This window comes from Lycorma delicatula, chromosome 7 (genome assembly GCF_047948215.1).
Source record: "Lycorma delicatula isolate Av1 chromosome 7, ASM4794821v1, whole genome shotgun sequence".
NCBI classification, from domain to species: Eukaryota; Metazoa; Arthropoda; class Insecta; order Hemiptera; family Fulgoridae; genus Lycorma; species Lycorma delicatula.
Window position 1 is genome coordinate 15,423,915 of NC_134461.1, and position 20,211 is coordinate 15,444,125.

The following is a 20,211-nucleotide window of genomic DNA, read 5'->3' on the forward strand; positions in this document are numbered from 1 at the left end:
ACAACCAAGCTGAAATTGAATCATTATTAGGAAAAAATCAACTACTTGGAAAAATTTCTAAAAAACAACTTGAAATAAGTGTCAGGAGGGTATTAACAATGAGATCTCAAATTTAACTATTTCAGTTAGATGAATTCCCTAACTTTTGTAGCCCGAACACAAAGACAGTAGACAAAGACAGATTTTAAAAGATAAAATGAAGCCTGTTATTCATTTGTATAAGAGTTGCCAATGCTACTGCTTGTTTCTTCTAGACAGTGCTTGGAAATCATATGACAGTTCAATTAGGATGCACAACCCTACTTATAACTAAGCCCAATTTTAATATTATTGGTCTATCATTTGTCGAGCCCCCCAGTCCACTTAAGGAATGTTTAGGAGCAATGAAATTCAAATTTAATAAGTAAGTCAATGATGCTGCGTCAACATGAAATCAAAAGTTTTATTTTGTAGGATCAAGAAGTTTTCTTAATGCTGGAAGATGTATGTTAAAAATAGCAGCTATATTATATTGAGAAATAGTATGTAAATCACCACATTATACTCTGCAGATAAATTGTATTTATTTGTAGCTGTAAAATTCCTGTCTATATTTAAAACCCTATCTTGCTTATGACTCTCATTCAATTCAGTATTATTAAAAAAGAACTGACAATGGTAGAAGCAGTTCTGAAAAACGGTGCTCTTAAAGAATAAAGAAAGAATATTAGTCATGAACATATTTATTGTATTCATTACTTAAGATAGATTCATTGATTTGATTAAAATTAAATTTTTATATTGAAACTTAATTATGAAATTACTTGTTGGGATATATATATATATATTATAATAATGAAGAGACAAGATATGTTATATTATAATTACTGAAGAGTGTAACCACTGGTTAAATAATAGTAATTTAAGGGGTAAGATTAATTGGGAAAATATCTGATATTCCTTAAGCATTATTGTATATCTTATCAATTTAGATAACAAAAACTTTAGTATGAAAGAAATCCTTAGTTAATAAATCATAGTTTTAATAACTTTCTACATTTTTATTTAGTATTTTTAAATTAAATTTTAATAATTTAGTGTATTATAAATGTATACTTTAAACAAATCATCTTATCAAAAATTAAAAAATAAATCTTTCAAGCGCAATAAAAAATTTTCAAACACTTGTAATGTTAAAGGATATAGTAAAGCTATTTAAATGTTACGTAAGTTATATATCTCTATTCATAACTTTTATTGCACTACAAAAATTATACATCTTATCATTTTTCTATATTTGATTAGCAAACATTTTGTTTCATGTTTACATACAAGATTTTTATTTATTTAGTTATTTCTATGATTTGTTTGTTTATAATAGCTTTAATGAAATTAAAAGGATAAAAGACAAAATTTTATTCTGAGAAATTCATTAAAAGAAATAAACAGTTTTTATCGTAGAATATTTTGTCAGTATGACAAGTTTTTAAAAAACAAATTGGAAAAACCAACATAATGTATTGTTTGGAATAAATTATAGTGAGTTAGATAATAATAGCAAACTAAACCTATTGCATATTTGCAAACTTTTAAATAATATTATGAATATTTTTTCACTGCTTGGGTAGAAGCCATAGCAATGAAAACAAAGTTCCTTTCAGATCTTATCAAGCTAAGTAACAACACGCTTGATTAGTAAAGGGAGTAAAATCCCATTTATAATCACATGCTGCTGGTATACTGTTATTAGATTGTCAAGAAAGAATTAGAGAAAAAAAAATTTCCCCGTGAAAAACTTGTGCAGTATTCCATAATGCTAGCAAATAAAAGAAAAAATTGGTTTAATGTTTGCTAATTCCTGTTTCTCGTCTCTTAAAGAAAGCTTTATCCATCCATAAATCTATATTTTCTTTCATTCTCAATAAAAGGTAAGGAACAGAAAATTTCTAAGAATAATAATGAATAATCTAAAAGGTAACTGCAAAAAGAATTACATATTATATAATCAGTAATTCCTTGGTCAAGATAAAACGAGAACTGCATTAATATGAGCGTGGAAAATTAAAAGTTTATCCATTTTTCATTATATGTAAACTAAAACATTAGCATTAAACATTTAGAAAATAAGTTAATAGAGCTAGCTAATTGAAGTTGAAAAAAATTTATAATAAAAAAGTTAAGTTACTGCTAATAACAAAAAACAAATTGTTCATATTTTGATTTATGAACCTAAGAGGTTTATAATTGCATGTAAGAATAAAAATTTATTAATAATTCATCCAACGCATTAGTTTAATGTTCAAAAAATAATATTGTTTCAGAATATAGAATACAATGCAAGATTGGTGAAGGATCATTTTCTGATGTATTACGGTGTCAAAATAGAGAAACAGGTCAAGTAGTTGCAGCAAAACGATTAAAGCAATTTTTCCCAAGGTAGGTCTGTCAAAAATAATCAAAAGTATTGTGTGTTTAATTACATTATATTTTTGTTATAATTTTCAGTGAAAAAGGTAATAATGATGATGCAAAAAAAATTTCAATCAATTTATTAGAATAAAAGAAATAATATAAGATTGATAAACCTGAATTCTCTGTATATTTGTTTAATGAATATTTAAAAATTAAAAAAGTTTAATTAATATAATAAATAAACAGTTATGGATCGAAATCAATTAATGGCTGGACAATAAATATTCAAACATTTATTAATTTCAATATATTGACAACTTTAATAAATAATTAAATATATACATAAGTAAGTTAATGTGTGGAAGAACAATGAACTCAAAACAGACTCACAAGTGCCATAAGAAAAGTTTTTTTTTCCACGCACGTTTAATGTCGCCGAATGGCTTCGACGGCACGTGGTATTTAATAACCTTATTACCATAAGGTTATTAAACGGCCATCAAAAGAGCCGTTTTTGTCGTCGATTAGCTTCGACGGCTCGTAATTCATAATTGTAGTGGCCCTGAAAAGGGCCGTTTTTTGCGTTCGCTCTGAGGAGAGCTAACGCAAAAACGTTAGGTCCGGAAGCTGGAGTCGGGTTGCGGCTCGTCCATTGAAATCAGACCAGGCTTACCCTCAGCGGCAGTAGTGGCCCCCAGGGTCCCACAGTGTCCGATCGGCGTCGGTCGTCCTTCGCCGGCACTCTGAGGCAGTTCTCCCCGAGCGATCCTACGTTGAGGCGGCTCCTGCTGCTTAGTCCGTCGGCCAGGGTGATTGAAGCCCGGCGAGCTGGAGCAGGAAGGTAGCGTCCGCGTCCAGCGAATCCGTCGGCGGGCCGGCTAGGCCTACTGCTCCGATACTGGCATCCGCTGGGAGGTCCCACGTTGAGGCGGCCAGGGAACTTCTTCTGTCTTCTTCCATCTTCTTCTTCTTCTTCTTCTATCTTCTTCTTCTTCTTCTTCTTCTTCTTCTTCTTCTTCTTCTTCTTCTTCTTCTTCTTCTTCTTGGTCTTCTCCAGATGGTGGTCGACGATTAATTGAAAATTCGGAACGGAACGGAAGATGGCGGGAGTTTCATGTCTCCCTTCGAGAACGCAGAGTCTGGACAATGTCCCTTGCTGCTGTATCTATCTATTATTCGGGCGTGTTTATGGGTTTATTTTAATCTCGGGTATGATTTTTAATGATTTTAACGTTTGCAGAGGGGAAGTTGTGTCTGAAAAAAAACTTAGCGCATTTTGTTACCCTGAGACCGTATAACTCGTTGACTTGTACAGTTTACACTTGAAAACCATTCACTCGCGACCCCGGAAACGTTTCTGACGCGTTTTTCCGTTTGTGGCTCATGCGATATGGAGGCCCCTAAGCCTGGTTTGTCGATTCTCGGCTCCCGCACAGCACCATCATGGTGGTTCGTCCAGTACGGCGTGAGGCCGCTTCCTTACAACTGTCGGGGTTGGGTCCTCTCGGCAGATGACTGTGTTCGGACACAGCCGCTCTCCCGAACAGTCTGCGCGCCTGCGCCACCCCCACCTCGGACACGGATTGAGATCTCGCATCGGATCGGAGAGTGGCATTCCTGACGAACCACGGAGCTCCAAATATCGTCCGCAACGCAATGTTTTGGACGGCCTCAATCTTCTTTTGAAGCGAGGAGCTCAAGACTGCCCCCCATGCCGGGTAAGCATATGTCAGAATCGGCAGTACATACAGCTGAAAAATAAGTAACTTAGTTGCCAGTGGGTACGGGCTGGCACTGTTCAGCACTGGGTATAGTGAGGCTCTGCCGGCCTTAGCCCTCCGGGTCACATAATTAACATGTTCGCCGAAAGTAAGCCGCCTGTCCAAGACCACCCTCAGGTACTTAACCGTTTTCTCAAAACGGATTTTCTCCCCTGAGATTTCCAGCTGCCTGGCCGGTTTGCGTGTCTTGTATGTGAACATCACGGCCACCGATTTTTCACCGTTGACCCTGATTCTCCACATATCGAGCCACGGTTCTACTAAGTTGCCTTTGGAGCGTAATCCACATTTGCGGATTCGTAGAAATACCCACCGGGTTGGTCTAGTGGTGAACGCGTCTTCCCAAATCAGCTGATTTGGAAGTCGAGAGTTCCAGCGTTCAAGTCCTAGTAAAGCCAGCTATTTTTACACGGACTTGAATACTAGATCGTGGATATCGGTGTTCTTTGGTGGTTGGGTTTCAATTAACCACACATCTCAGGTATGGTGGAACTGAGAATGTACAAGACTACACTTCATTCACACTCATACATATCATACTCATTCATCCTCTGAAGTATTATCTAAACGGTAGTTACCGGAGGCTAAACAGGAAAAAGAAAAGGATTCGTAGAAATATGCCGTATCGTCTGCGTAAAGGGCCGTTTTAACCCCTTCCGACAGCGGCATATCGTTGATGTACAGGAAAGGAGAAAGCACTGCTCCTTGGGGAACCCCAGCGACTATTTCTCTGGTGGAGGAAATTGTTTCCCCTACGCGCACGACAAAACGTCGGTCTAGCAAATATGACCGTATCAGTCTGACATAGCGGTATGGAATCGCCGATTGCCCTAGTTTATGAAGCAGCCCGCTATGCCAAACTTTGTCAAAGGCCTTGGCCACATCCAGAAAAACGGCTGCAGTCACCGCTTTCCTGTTCAGGCCTCCGACAAGGTCATCTATTATTTTGACCAGTTGGAGGGTCGTTGAGTGATCCTCCCTGAACCCAAACTGCTCGGGCCGCACCTCTCCCTCCATGTATCGCCTCAGTTTTTCCGAACAACTTAGACAACACCGGTAACAGGGAGAATGGCCTATAATTCCGGGGAAAAAGTAAACTTTTCCCCGGTTTGGGTAGACATACGACTTTGGCCGTTTTCCAACAATTCGGGAAATATCCAACGTACAAAATGGAATAATCAAAAATGTGAATATCACCGAAATAGTTGTAATCACGGAGGCCTGTATGTTCCGGAATGCACGAGCGCTGATCCCGTCGACAACCCGGGGCCTTGTGGCCTTAATGGCTGCGGAAACTTCCTCTTCAGTGACTTGGCCAATCTCTAGAGGGGCGTCCTTCACCTGTGAAAAATAATCTACAAGAATGAAAATTCACTATCGTGCATGCTGTTTTATTGGAGCCTAAGAGTGGTGGGGCCGCTATGGTGGGAGAACTGCGCGGCAGGAGTGATGCTTATACCAGTGGTATACTGTGCGCCAGATCACATCTGAGTTGTTACAGTGTTCGTTCGCCGATATTAAATTGGGCACATATGTGGTAACATACAGACATCATGCTGAAATTAATCAAAATGGAATCAGGGATGGTCAAAATGGATATTTCTGTTGAAATCTGGAAACTAAAATTTTTCGTGATCACAGTACTTCCTTTATGTTGTACAAGGAAGTAAAAAGTATGCACAACAAACTGATTAAATAATATTCATTTCAGATAAATACTTAATAATTTACATAGGTCACATTAAAAATGAGCAGATATTAAAAAAGATCTGCAACAAATAAATCAAGGAGCAAACCTTGATAAGAATAATGTCAGAAAATAATTATAAAGTGATAGATATTTATCAAATAATAGTAAAACAAAAATACTTAAAAGAAAATAAATAAAAAACTAACAAAAAATAAAAATTTACTAACACAACTACAAAATTTATTTCACATCTATAAATCACTTTTTTTTACAGTACAGCAGAAGCTGAAGAAATTCCAGAAGTTATAGCAATGAAGAAACTTCCTCATCACCCTAATATACTGCATTTAATTGAATCCCACTTGTAAGCTATTAATAATGAGTATTTGTTTTTTAAATATTTATTTTTACAAGGAAAAGGCCTGTTTTAGATAACTGAAAACTGAATTCACAAGATTTTATTGGTTTAGCTATACAGTAGCTGTATAATATCCATGATTAATTTAGGTTGGTTATAATTTAATTTTCTCTCACAAAAAAGTAAATACACTGAACAAATATTTTTAGATTATTTTCAGACTTAGATTCAGCACACCTTGAATACAGGCTGGTTTCTTCAATGGCTTTAGCCTTCTAATCATTTACATACAGTAAGCTATGAAGTGCAACCTATTTTAGTTACTTTTTAAAAAAACTTTGTGGTCGATCATTTAACAGTTGTGCAGTCATTAATCAAAAGACTGGTGTACATCCTAAATAAATATAGATTTTAAACATCTATGAAAGTTTGACATTTGTGAAGCTAGGTAAACATTCAGCTGAATGTAATAAGGATAGGATTAGACAGGATAGGATAAGTATCAGACTGACTTATCACCAAAGTTATTCACAGTTGCTTTATTAATATAAAGCGATGTCTATTAATATTATACTCATTGTTAAAATTTGACAGGTACAGAAGGGCAATTATGCGAATAGAGTAAGATTGATTAATCTGCAATTTAATGATGATCTTCTATAGCTATCATTCTTGTTTGGATAAATCTTAATTTAGTCGTGATATGAAATAGTGAGAAACAAGATTTTAAGTATTTTATTCTAACTAAATGAAATGAGCTTTTTGATTACTTTAAAACTAAGTTCACGGCGAATGTCAGAAAACATAATGACATCAAATAGATGTATACCATGATTGAAAAATGGATGGTTATTTGTGTATGTGACAGGTAATATAGTACCAGAGATAACTCAAATTTGCTCATCTTCAAATCAGTCCTATCCAGATCCTTGAAAGCAATAATATTTGGTCGATGTGTTTTATCAATATTTATTCAGGTGAAATATAATAAGTGATTCACTAGCATAAATAGCTGGTAGAATATGTTTTGAACAATATAATAAAAGCAATCGAAACTTATATGCGAATGGTATCGAATGGTATATGCGAATGGTATGAGGAAGACCTATAGATAGAAGTATTACTGAGGGGCTAGGGTAAGTTGTTAACTATGCTGTGTAAAAGCTACACAGAACAGAGCTACATTCCTTAACAACTTTAAACAGCTCCTCGATGATATAATTTAATACATGCACTATTAACAGTTACCTTAGATTTTAAAATCGGCTCACTGAAAGAATTGATATTAATCCTCAGTAAATTATTCATATTAATGTAAAATTGATAAAACACTAGATTCAGGTTGTAAGAACAAGTTATGAGAAATATTTATTACATATAAATTTGTTGTTAAAATGAATCTGTGATCAAATTAACAACATGTTTATTAGTAGGAATAGCATTAAACTCTATAATTTTTTTATCGGTCAAGGCAAAGAAGTGGCTCTCAGCCCAGTTTTTGAAGGCCTTTATGTGCACCTCCTACTGTTCTAAATCTTTATGCTCAGTGCATTTTGAAAAGATACATAGTCTGATTTATTAGCTAAGATCCTGTGGAGTGAAACTCTAAAAAACAAACCTCTTTTGTAATATAACTCCTCACACTTTGAGAAAAGAACCCTAGCAGTCTCATTTGATTGTCATAGTTATAAAATTAAATACTTCTCTCTAGAGTCATAGTTTTTAAATGAGACCTGAACATACTAATTATATCTAAAGAAACAAATAGGTCAGTACTAGATTCTGGATAAGAAACCAACAAATCTTCAGAGCAGATTGGGTTATCTAATGTTTTATTATAAATCCATAGTTAAATTACCGTTCTGGGTGAGGGTGAGCTAACTCCAGAATCAAATTCAGGACCAGTAAACAAAGTATTTGGCCTGAAAGTCCCCTCATAGACTTTATCTCTTGAGTGTCCACATACTCTGTGTAATTCTGCTTTATTAAGGGATGAGATATCCAGTAATACTTTTGAAGAATCTCAGATAAGCAAAGAATTAAACTGACCTGAGTTTAAATGCTACTTGATTGTTTGAAAATATAATTATGTCCTTGTTCAGACATTCCAATTACAATTTCAGGTATACCAAAGTACAGCAATTATCTCAGCCAAATTTCTATTAACTGAGATAATAGATGTTTTCCAAGATTGAGACTAAGATATGTCTTAAATGACTCACATCGTAAATGCAAGCATTGACTATTTTCTTATTTTTGGATAATTTCTTTATTCACATTGATAACATAGAACAATTTTAAAAATGAAATATTTTATACCATGTAAACAGATTTCATTTTCAGAATAGGATTGTTTAGCATAAATGTCCTACGTTATGGAGAAATATCTATCATTAAGATGATAATTCCAGAACAGATAAAAAAAATTAAGATAAAAATTCCAGAACAAAGTATTCTGAAAGCTATCTTTCTTGCCGTAGTTTGAATGTAAAGATAGGATTAAACTAGGTCCAGTAGCATTTAATGTGTGATTGCTGAAGGGTTTTTAAAAATGTATATTGCTTATGTTCATCAGATTATAATAACCTATCTTCTGATTGTTTGCCTTGAAGAAAAGCTCCAAAGATAAGAAAATGGGCTGATCTCTGAAGATCTACTAATGCTTCTTTACCAAACACTTGTTGGACTTTCTGCTATCAAAAACTGCCCATCTAACTACATTAGCTATGGTACTGTTTTGTATAGCCAAACTTATTAGTGGCTCTATACCAAACGAGTTCTGAGAAATTGCTAACTGGTCACTAGTGATTATTTGATAAAAAGTTTGGTTGTAGAAAGTTGAAATAATGAAGTATAGAGAAAGAGTTTCAAATTAATTGAATTTTTGCTAGGTAAAAGCTTGTTAATAAATATTAATTTATTTTTAAATGATCATGTATTACAAAAATATTCAAGAACAAAATTTTCAGTGATATCGAAATAAATACTGCATTTTTTTTTTCAGCGAACCACTTTTAGGTAAAGTAACTCTGATATTTGATATTATGGACATGAGCATTTATGACATGATAAAAACTCGTAAACGGTAAGTAATTAATGTTTCAAAAGTTAGAATAATTAGTTATAATAATCAAAATTTTCCCCAGTCCATGCTCCAAGTTTAATATTAATTTTGCCAATAAATGGATAAATTAGTTTTACTTTTTCCCCAGTAATTCTAACAATAATCAACAATAACTGCAATTGGAGATTGGCAGCAAGGTTGCCTAATAATTCTGCACATGGTACACCTTATGCAAAATTTGAATGGCACCTGTCCATAGTACTAGCAACCAGCAGCATTTGATGAACTCAAATCTTTGTTGATGTCTTAAGTATGCAAGCTAAATTAAAATTGTGAAAATTATATTTCTGTTTAATTGCAATAAAATATACAGAATATAATCAGATAATATAACAAATTCTATTTTAAAAGAAATGATATTATTCAATGATTATGATTTTATAAATCCTTTGAATAAGTAAAATATTTCTCATAAAACTCTGAAACTGAAAAAATAATGCTTTGTGTAATCAAAAAAATATTTATGTAATAAATTTTGTATCAACAGCATTTGACTGTTGATTATTTTAAATGAGCATATTGTAATTTATTCAGACATTTTATGAAACTAAAATACAGAATTGTTAGTCCAATTAACTTTGACTATTGACTATTTCAAGTTTTTAATAGAATAACACAAAACAAAATTTACCTATAAGACCAAAAAAATATATTTTTACCAAAATATTTGTAACAAACTATTAAATGTGAAAGATCACAATGAAGTTGCTAAGTCAGAAGTAAACTGCTTCTCAAAATAAGAAATTTTTAGACTCATCTTCTGTAAAAAGAATTTCCCTTTGTAAATGAGAAGAAACAATGTGAATTAGTTATTAGAAGACCAGAGAATGTTAACAAGGGTTAACTCCCAATATCGTTAGTTTTAAAATGCTATTAATTCAGCTGTTTTCTAACTGTATACACCATGTACGGGAAGGTTAGCAATGACTCTATTCTGAGCTGAAGAAGTTTACATTACAGAGAAAGCTAACTTAGATATTGGTAAAGTTTATAATTTAGAGAAATTCCTGTATGAATGCCTGTATGCATAAAAATAACTGTTCTTGCATGTTGAATTTCATATTTTCAATTTAAATAATTAGATGTCTTTTACACATCACCAAAAGCATTGTAATATGGATCTTAACAAAACCTTAACAAATACCTAATTCATTACAAAAATTAGCAAAAATGCTGGGTATATAGATCTTTACATAATGCTAATATTGATGATGTGCCTGTAATTTAAATCATGATCTACATGATCAAATATCTGTAACATTTTACACATTTAGAAAGAGTTTTCAATCTTTGTCAATGCAATTAAATTTGTAGATTATTTATTTAAAATACTTGTATATCATAATTATAACCTGCTTAAGTTTTTCTCAGTTCTGTTATAAATATTATCCCAACAGGAATAGTGTTCATAATGGATTAGTGAAAAGAAAAAACAAATGAAATTACATATTACAGAATTTATCCTTTGTTTCTTCAGTAGTTAGATGGATATGACAAAGCATGTGACTTTTGATGTGTTAACATAACTAATTTAATTGTTTAACCATTAAAACACTATATATATTTTAAATTCTGTAATCAATTTTTTTTCAGACCAGTACCAGAAGCTAAAGTTAAAAATTATCTTTATCAAATTTTAAAAGGCATAGCTCATTTACATAACCATGGGGTATTTCACAGGGATATTAAACCTGAGAATATACTCATTAAGGTATTATCAATGTTTTTATTTATAACTAGATACATAGAAGTTTATAATCTTATCGAATAGTATGAAGTAACATAATATTTAAAAATTAACAATTCACTTTCAAATTATATGAAAATGAGTGTTCCAAAGGATTCTTTTGCATTTGGTTATGGAACTGTATCTTTATTGGAGTTACTAGGTGTTCATATTAAAAAGTCATGTCTGACCAGGATTCAAAATTGAAACCTTCCAGATAAAAGGCTGAGATGTTACCATTTTAACATAAAGGACCAAGGGATAACACAAAGTATATTTAACATATTAAAATGAAAAAACACAACATTAATGTAAATACAAGATCTACTTGACTTGTATACCAATAAAGGTTATATACCAATAAAGGTGTTTTCTAAAACATTTAAGACTGTGACATTTATAACAGTGAACAGTGGTAACACTGCTAAACAAGGATATATATTTAAATAACTCTGAAAGGAGATTCTCTGGAAGAACAATTTTCTCATGTTTTAAAAGTTGGTCTTTAATAATTATTAATATTAGCAATTATATATTAACATGTTTAAATTAGAATTTTTGTTAAAAATATTTTTTTCATAACAATAGGGAATACGTTAATAACAGAAAGTTTCTAAAAAATATTTTTGTTTTTGAAATTTTGATAGCAGCATTATAAAATATAGCACTATTTATTTTTAATAAACTTTGTTTCTGGTTTACCATCATCTAAAAAAACTAACTTTTTCAATAAGGACAAGTGATTGCAGCATCATAAATTTTTAGTATGTCAAGTTTTTGATTTTTAGAATAAAAAAACATGTATATTTTAATTTGGTCTGTTTCAGAAGGTAATATAAATTATTCAGCATAACTTAGAGATAATCATTAACTGCTCATAAGTTCCACTAAAGATATTTTAAACTACTTTTTGTAATAATTGGTGTGTAAATTACATCTAATTGAAAAAAAAGTACTTGTATAAATCATGCCCTAATAAATATTACAATCTATTTCAGGGAGAAACAATAAAAATAGCAGATTTAGGATCTGTACGTGGAATATACAGCCGTAAACCATATACAGAATACATTTCAACACGTTGGTACAGATCACCAGAATGTCTTCTAACCAGTGGATATTATGGCCCCAAAATGGATGTATGGGCTGCAGGATGTGTTTTTTATGAATTATTAACGTAAGTTATCTTAACTGTAATAAATGTAATAGTAATCCTGGGTACTTTACAAATACAGTTGAACTTCCTTGTAATAAAACTGAGTAGCTGGTCTAAAAATCTAGTTTTCTGTATGGAAGGACTGATTTTTTCATCCAACTTTCTGCAAAAATTTATACAATGTATCTGACAGGATGAATTTTTTGTTAAATTAAAAGCCGCATTAAACATTAATGTAATTAAATTAGAATAATGATATTTTATTAGACATCATAAATTAATAGGTTTCTACCTGAATTTTAATCTGATGAACTGATGTAATCAGTTAGAACATTTAACAATTTTTTAAAATTTACAACAAAACTAAATTTAATGATAGAAAATTTATAAAAAAATTTAGTTATTATATAATCCTTTTTTCCAAAATTTGAGATTTAAAAAAAATTAGAATACTACATACTAATGTTTAAAATGTAATATTTTCCTCAGTTTTCTTTTTGGGTTAAGTTTAATTCTCAGAATATATATATATTCAATATTAAAATATAGAATATTTATGTATTCAAAAATATTGTTGAGTAAATCATTTTTGTTTTAGTTCTACCATAATTGTTTTTAATGCTAACAAAATGTTGTTGTCACTACAATATGGTACTGACAAGTACATTATATTTAGATGGTTAGATAGCAATCTATGAAGAAAACCTTCATTTTTGCTGTAATTTTTAAGCAAACATTATTCTAACATTTCATTATTGGGAAATTTCAAATTTGCTACATGATTCATGTATTATATTATTATAACCTCATTGTATACAAAAAAAATTGTTGGTAAGTAGATTCATTGTACAAAGGTTTGATTATAACTTCATCTCTACATTATTATAGTATAAGAATTACAGTTGATACCAATTATCTGTATTTAGTGTTTATGTACTAACAATATTATTAGACATCTATCTATCTATCACCTGAAAGATATTTTATTTGTACAATTAAAGGGTCAATGCTTCATCCCATTTCACATGTAGATATTCATTTTGTATTAATTTACCCATCTTCAGTAGCTTGAGGGTGCTCATAATTGTTTAATCCTTACTAGCTGATTGAATGAATATAGATTTAATTCAATTAATTATAGCTTACAGTAGCATTCAATTCTTATAAGCTGTGTTCATATAAATTTATCTATCATCAGTCAAAATATTGACAGTAAATGGTAACCTTTGACAAAAATGGATATACTGTAGAACACCAATTATTATCTATATTGAAATATGCAAGGCCGAATTAGTACAATTAGAAATCAAAGGTTTATGTATTGCACTGAACAAATTTTTCTAACATTTAATGAGCATTTTAATGCAGTGAGTACATTAAAATAAAAAGACAAAAATGTAAAAAATAAACGTATTTCAGTAAAATTAAAGAGATATTCAGAACATGAGTAGACATTTGCTAATAAAAGAATTGCAAAAGAAAACTGAAAGACCCAGTAAAAACAAAGATCAACAATAAAAATATTAATGAAGCAAAGCTTTATTAGAATAGTATTTTGATATTTTAAATAGTGTATTAATTGTTTTTAAACTGCTTAATCTAAATGCAAGTAGTCTGAATAGTTGGCCATCGGGAAAATCAATGTTCAGATAATCAGCATTCCATTTGTTTAATTCCTTTAATTTTGTATAATGCTCATACCATCATAATGTAGAAATGAAGTCACAGTCAAATCTTTATATAACAAATCTCCTCACCAAAAGATTCTTTTCTGAACACATTGAAATATAATACATGAATCATGTAGCAAAGTTAAGATTCCCAATAATGAAATGTTAGAATAACTAAACAGTAAAAATAAAGGTTTTCTTATAGATTGCTATCTAACCAACTAAATATCATGTACCACTCAGAACCACATTTTAGTAACATAAATTTGCTTTTGCTGCATTAGAATGCTTTTAAATAATATAAACAGCTCAATGAAGTAGGCACAGAAACTTATTTTACTCCTCATCCTTTCTAGTAAGCATAGCTTAGTGGAATGAGAATGGTATTTTATTTTCATGCAGGAATTGCAAATAATTTTAGATCATCTATAACCAGTAGTTATGGCACAATAATAAATCCTACATTCTTAGAATTTGTATTTTAGATGTATTTCAGAAACTATTAAAAAATCTATGTGATAATTGCTAATAATGTTACATTATGTTTGTGCAGATTAAAGCCATTGTTTCCAGGATCTAATGAAATTGATCAAATATCTAAGATTCACGTTGTTCTTGGGACTCCAAGTCAGTCCTTGCTCAGTCGTTTAAAACGGTATGTATTAGTTGTATAAATAAATAATTTTTTTTTATATTCTTTTCCAGTGAAATGCATAAAACAGTTTCTAATATTGATAAAATGTTACTATATCTAACACTGAATTAAGAAATCTCTCAAGTTAATAGATGAGCATTAAAATTTTTTTTAAACATTTTAAAAAGCAAATTAAAAAAATCGATTGGCTTTCTAAATATTTGGAAAAATCCATCCAGAAGATCTTATCAGAACTAATGAAGCAATTTCTGGTGATCTAGATGGTGATTTGTTAATCGCATTTTCTGTTCAGTACATGGTCAAATAATATATTTAATCTGTGTTGGTTAATACCATTTAGGAAAGGGCTCGATAGTGATCCTACAAAGATTTTTTGGTAGTATATTCCCTGGTATTTATAAAAAAAGTAAAAATATTTTATGGTTAAGGAGTAAAGGAAAACTCATTTTATTTTATTTGGTTAAATGTTCAGCATTAGCTTCAGCCTACTATGCTGTAATGGATCTTTACGTTCAGAAAGTTTTAACATTTCATTGCCCAGCTAGGAAATGTCTAAATTTCTGTTTGACATTAAGTTATTAATGAAATCACTTTCGGAGATGTTTAAAAAAATGAATTCATAGACAAAGAAAACTTTCTTGTCTTATAAATTATAAATAAATGAACTTATGAATGTAATCTTTATATATAATTTCTTTTATATATGATTTCTTAATCTTTATATATTATTCATGGTAAATGATAATGAACTCTAGTAAATTCTTATCTATAAAAATAACACTGGATCAAGAGTTCCAATTAACATTAATTTAATCTCCATATCTATAATATTAACTTTCAGAACTAACATTATCATCATAATGTGAAAATCAAGAAAAGTTCTAAAAACCAAATCAATTCTGAAAATTTGGTAATTATTTAGTTACTCTCAATTCTGAATCATTCAGTCCAAAACTTATTCTACAATATGCATATAATGTCAAAGGTAAGTAAAATAAAAATGGGATACACAGTCACGGAGACTGCATGAATGAGCAGGAAGTAAATGCCCAGATAAACAGAGGAAGATTGACAGTTTGATGTCCTTGTTTAATAATGTAATCACAGCAATCAAGACTGCTGCGGTCTGTTCAACTTATTTTAACGCTTGCAAGCAGCATTATCAAACTTCATTTCACACACTTCAATAGCTGTTATCGATGAGACTGACAGTATACATTCCTCTTTATTTGAGAAAAAATAGAAGGTAAACAAATGAGTTCACATACCTTTATTTAAACATATGAAACAATATTGTTGTGTGTAAAGTTATTGGTGAATGTAAATTAATAAAAATATAAAAGTGATTCAGAACTGAATGATAATTTATTGATTACAAGAGTTAGAAAAATCATTTTGATAAGCTCCAAACCAAGTCCCCACATACCAACAGGTGATTAAAAGGCTATGGATACTTTAACTTGATACTCGACAGAACCATGAAGGATATTTGTATCTCATGTTTTGTTAATACAACTGATATTAAATTTAATGAAAAACTCCAATGTCAATTGATATCAACAATTAACATTACGTAAAATATAATTTACAGCCTGTATGAATAACAATATTTTAATTTAACATTACTTATTTTTTCACAAAATTGTTAAAATGTTTTTATAATAGCAAAAGCCAACATGCAGATATTAACTTCCCTCAAAAAGCAGGCACTGGATTTGGCTGTTTATTACAAAACATCAGCGAAGGAGGTCGTGAAATTTTAAAAATGATGCTCATATATGACCCAAAGTTACGATCTGCTACAAGAAGACTTTTAGAGAATCGTTATTTCAATGATTTAAGGTAATCTAAAAAATGTTTTATTTTATTCAATAATCCTTCTGTGTTTAAAAGTTATCTCATCTCCAAAATCCTCTGGCCATTTTCACCCTTCCAGAACTTATTTAATCTTAACTAAAAACTTAATGCAATAATTCAGATGATTCTTCCATTTATTTATCAATTCTTCTCTAAGACTTAGTTTTTATTTTATAAATTTTAAAATATTTTGTTCCTGATTAATGAAATTGAAAAGAAAAAAATTTAATTTGCTGATCACCTAAGATTCTTTCTCAATACATTTACTGAATTGTTCATTTTGAAATTCTGTTATAATAAATTAATAGTGTGGCAGTCCTCAACCTTTTGCTGTTGTGTTTTGTAGATTTACAATGATTAAAAAAAATATACACTTCAATGATTAACTCATAGAACAGTGTGTTTAGAGAGTACAAATTTCAAATTTTTGCCAGCTTGAAATGCACCTGATCAATTTGTATATAGGTTCATCTATTTACAAGATAAATTAGCAGTATTTGCTTTTTTCTTGTATACTCTTTTCAGAATATGCTGAAACAGCATAATCCTTCATGGTTTTAATGCGTGATTTTTAACATTTTTCTTGGTCATCTGCTTAATAATTATACTTAGGGTAGTTGTCTGACTTGATTTATTTTGTGACTTAATAAAATGTTAGTCACAAGTTTCAGATTTTTGGCTGAGAATTGTTGAAATTGGATGAAATTGCACTAGAGGTTGTCCAGATTTCAATAAATTGGCCACTGAGCCAAATTTCTGCTCAATATTTTAAGTTTATGAATTTTTTAGTTTGTTTTAGATTAAGGGATATTTCAAAAGCTGTTTTTACTTGAGAAAAATAACAGTTTTATTGACTTTCTGGATTAAGTACATTCATTGTTAAATGAACAGTTTTCTACAGATGATGTTTTAAAAAAGAATGATATAAAATAAACAAACTAAATAAAAATTTAAAATGGAAACTGTAAAATAAGACATAGATGAAATAAGCCTTTTATGGTGAATACTAAAATGGTTTTATATGGTATGGCCAGAAGATCTAATCTGTAAAGTGGGAGACTAAAGTTTGTATAGCACTATTGTCTTATGTAACAATAAACCGACTAATGTGGTTCTTGATGTGTGATATCTGGTGAACCAAAAAACAATTTTTTTTATTATCAGTTTTTTATCAGATCCAGAATGATTATTTCCTCAACTAAAAATATACAAATTTGAAAATTAGGTAATTCACTTCAAATCTTATATAATTTTTATTATATGCCCACTTCTATAATTTAAAGTATTTTACATCTAATAAGAATTTTTTTTACAAAATGAATCACTTTTGCGATAGAAGATTTAAATATTAATGATTTAATTAAAGATTTTAAGGCTGATTATGGTGGATGTTTTTATTATTAATATATTTGCTGCAGAAGATACTGATCTAGATATGTTAAACTTTTTACTATTTTAATAATAATGTAAAGAAACTAAAGTAGATTACATCTTCAGTATGCATATGCGGTAGAATGTTACATTCACTGTAGTATCACTGAAGTATAGACGGAGCACAAACTGAGTAACAAGTGTTCTGGCTTCTGATTCACTAAAATATATTGCATAAGTGTCCTCTAATTAAGATTATAATTTTATTTAGCATACACTTTTAACAATATAAATGCATATTTAATGTAGTTAATCTTTATTTTAAAAATATATAAAAATATCTTGCTGAACTTCACATGCATTAATATCACCAGTTACAGTCAACCCTATAAAATCAAAATAAAAATTTTATATTCATCTGGAAAGGTACAGCTTCAAGTTTCATATATATATATGAATACAAAAATGTTAAATATAATTATGCTTATTAACTGTCTTTATTAACGGTATAAAAATTACTGTTATTAAAATCAATTACTATTGCTGTGTTTCAGACAAAACATTGTTACAGTAATAATAGTAATAATATAAAAAAGCAGAGTATCCTTTGTGCTAATGAAAATATTTTTTTTTTAGAGAGTATGATTTGCTTAAACAAAGACTATCTATCAGCCAGACGTTTTCATCAAGTACTACAGAATGGCGTAATCCAGTTCTTCTTAGTTTTATGACGTCAGAAAGGAAAAGAAAACAAAAGGTATTTATAAAATAAAGTATTTTGCATAATGATACTAAATTAGATAAAAGTAATCATATTGTATTAATCATTTGATTGTAATTCTATTAGTATATAAATAGAATAAAATAACAAATAGAAATGCTAAGAACCACCATTTGTAAAAAATTTAAATCTTAAATGATCAGCAACAGAATAAAGAAATTAATTAAAATTAACATATGTACTAAAAAATTATGTAACACTTATATCCTGATTTTTATTTATATTCACTTTTAGTTAAATTCTTTTACTTTAATGACAAAAATTGTTTAACAGTTGAAATGTGAATCTAGACACAGATTTTTAAATTTTGTAAACTGTTCTTAACTATTTCATCTTGTTTTTTTTTTTCAAAAAACATTTATTATGACTTTTTCTACATATTATTATTTGAAGTAAATAATAATATGTTTTCACTTCTAAATTTCCATTTGTTTTAAGGCTACCTTAATCATTCTCTATTATCCTAAAAGTGTAATCAGATCATTCAAGAAACAATTTTTCTGAAGTTCTATAACTATAAAAATAAGAACAGTAGTTCTTTGAATGGTATTGAGCATATGAACATTTATGGAAAATGAATGAGTTAAATAGATAATTTCATTCCAACATTTTTTTACAGTGTAAAAAACATTTTTAGTTTGGTTTAAAATTACAACAGTTTTCAGTTTGTATTATTTTGAATTACAGTAAAATTTCTTAAGCTTTTGTTTTCAGTTGACTTTACCAACTTTGTTTTTTCATAGTTCATTCTCAACAAATTTCGGTACAAAGTTTTACTTATTGGCAATTTAACAAAAGTAAATTAGTACCATATCTAAAAAAGCTTGTTTTTTGACAATTTTTTTACAATTTTCTTAGGAATTACTAAAGACAATTCTGGGATCCTCTTTTTTTTAATGTACTGACCACCAATTTTTCCCATGATTTATATTCTAAGAACTTCAATTTAGTTTCATTTTACCATGGGAGCAGAAATTAGAGTGAAAATTTTCACAAGAAGTAACTTGAAAGCCAAGCAGTTCCAAATTTGTGTTTATAAGCACTTTTTTTATTTTCACTAATTGATCACCATAAAATTACATGTTTCTTCATAAGAAATTCTGTATATTACAGAATACAGAGAATATGCAATATATATATAAACCTAATAACTAAAAATATGTGTTATTGATTTTATTCCATGATTATTAAAATTACCAATTAGTACAGAAAAAATATTTGTAATAATAAATGATCTGGTGATGTCCATAATTTGATCTACTTTGAAAGTACAATAAAGACAAGAAAAATATAAATATAAGGAGTTATGTATAATTTTGTTCAAAGTATTTTTTAATAGATTTTTAGTTTTCAATTAAAATGAAAAAAAATGAACAAAAAGTTTACTCTTTAAAAAATGCCATAAAAATGTCTATTAAAACTTTTATAAAATTGTCGTTATAACTCAATTATATTTTTCATTACACTAAGTAAAAATATACTGAATTTCAGGGAATTTTGCTTTAAAAAAGATCCCTTATTCCACATGATTAATGCTAAACATGTCAAAAAAAAGTGTCATCCAAATTTTTCCTTAAGCAATGTCTATTTTTGTTTTTCTCAACAGACTGGATGAAATTAAAATTTTTGCACAAAATCAAAATGCCAAATA

The 20,211-nt window shown here is 29.7% G+C and overlaps 1 protein-coding gene across 1 annotated transcript; it reads left to right on the forward strand.

The window, feature by feature from the left end:
- Window positions 1-1,140: 1,140 nt before the first annotated feature.
- LOC142327918 (MAPK/MAK/MRK overlapping kinase-like) lies at window positions 1,141-19,352 on the forward strand. The gene is made up of 10 exons (XM_075371291.1): window positions 1,141-1,205; window positions 2,301-2,415; window positions 6,137-6,226; window positions 9,225-9,305; window positions 10,938-11,055; window positions 12,069-12,247; window positions 14,450-14,551; window positions 16,217-16,393; window positions 18,416-18,536; window positions 19,275-19,352. Exons 1-10 carry the CDS (start codon window positions 1,199-1,201, stop codon window positions 19,350-19,352), a joined length of 1,068 nt encoding a protein of 355 aa, XP_075227406.1. The 5' UTR covers window positions 1,141-1,198.
- The last annotated feature ends 859 nt before the right edge of the window (window positions 19,353-20,211 follow it).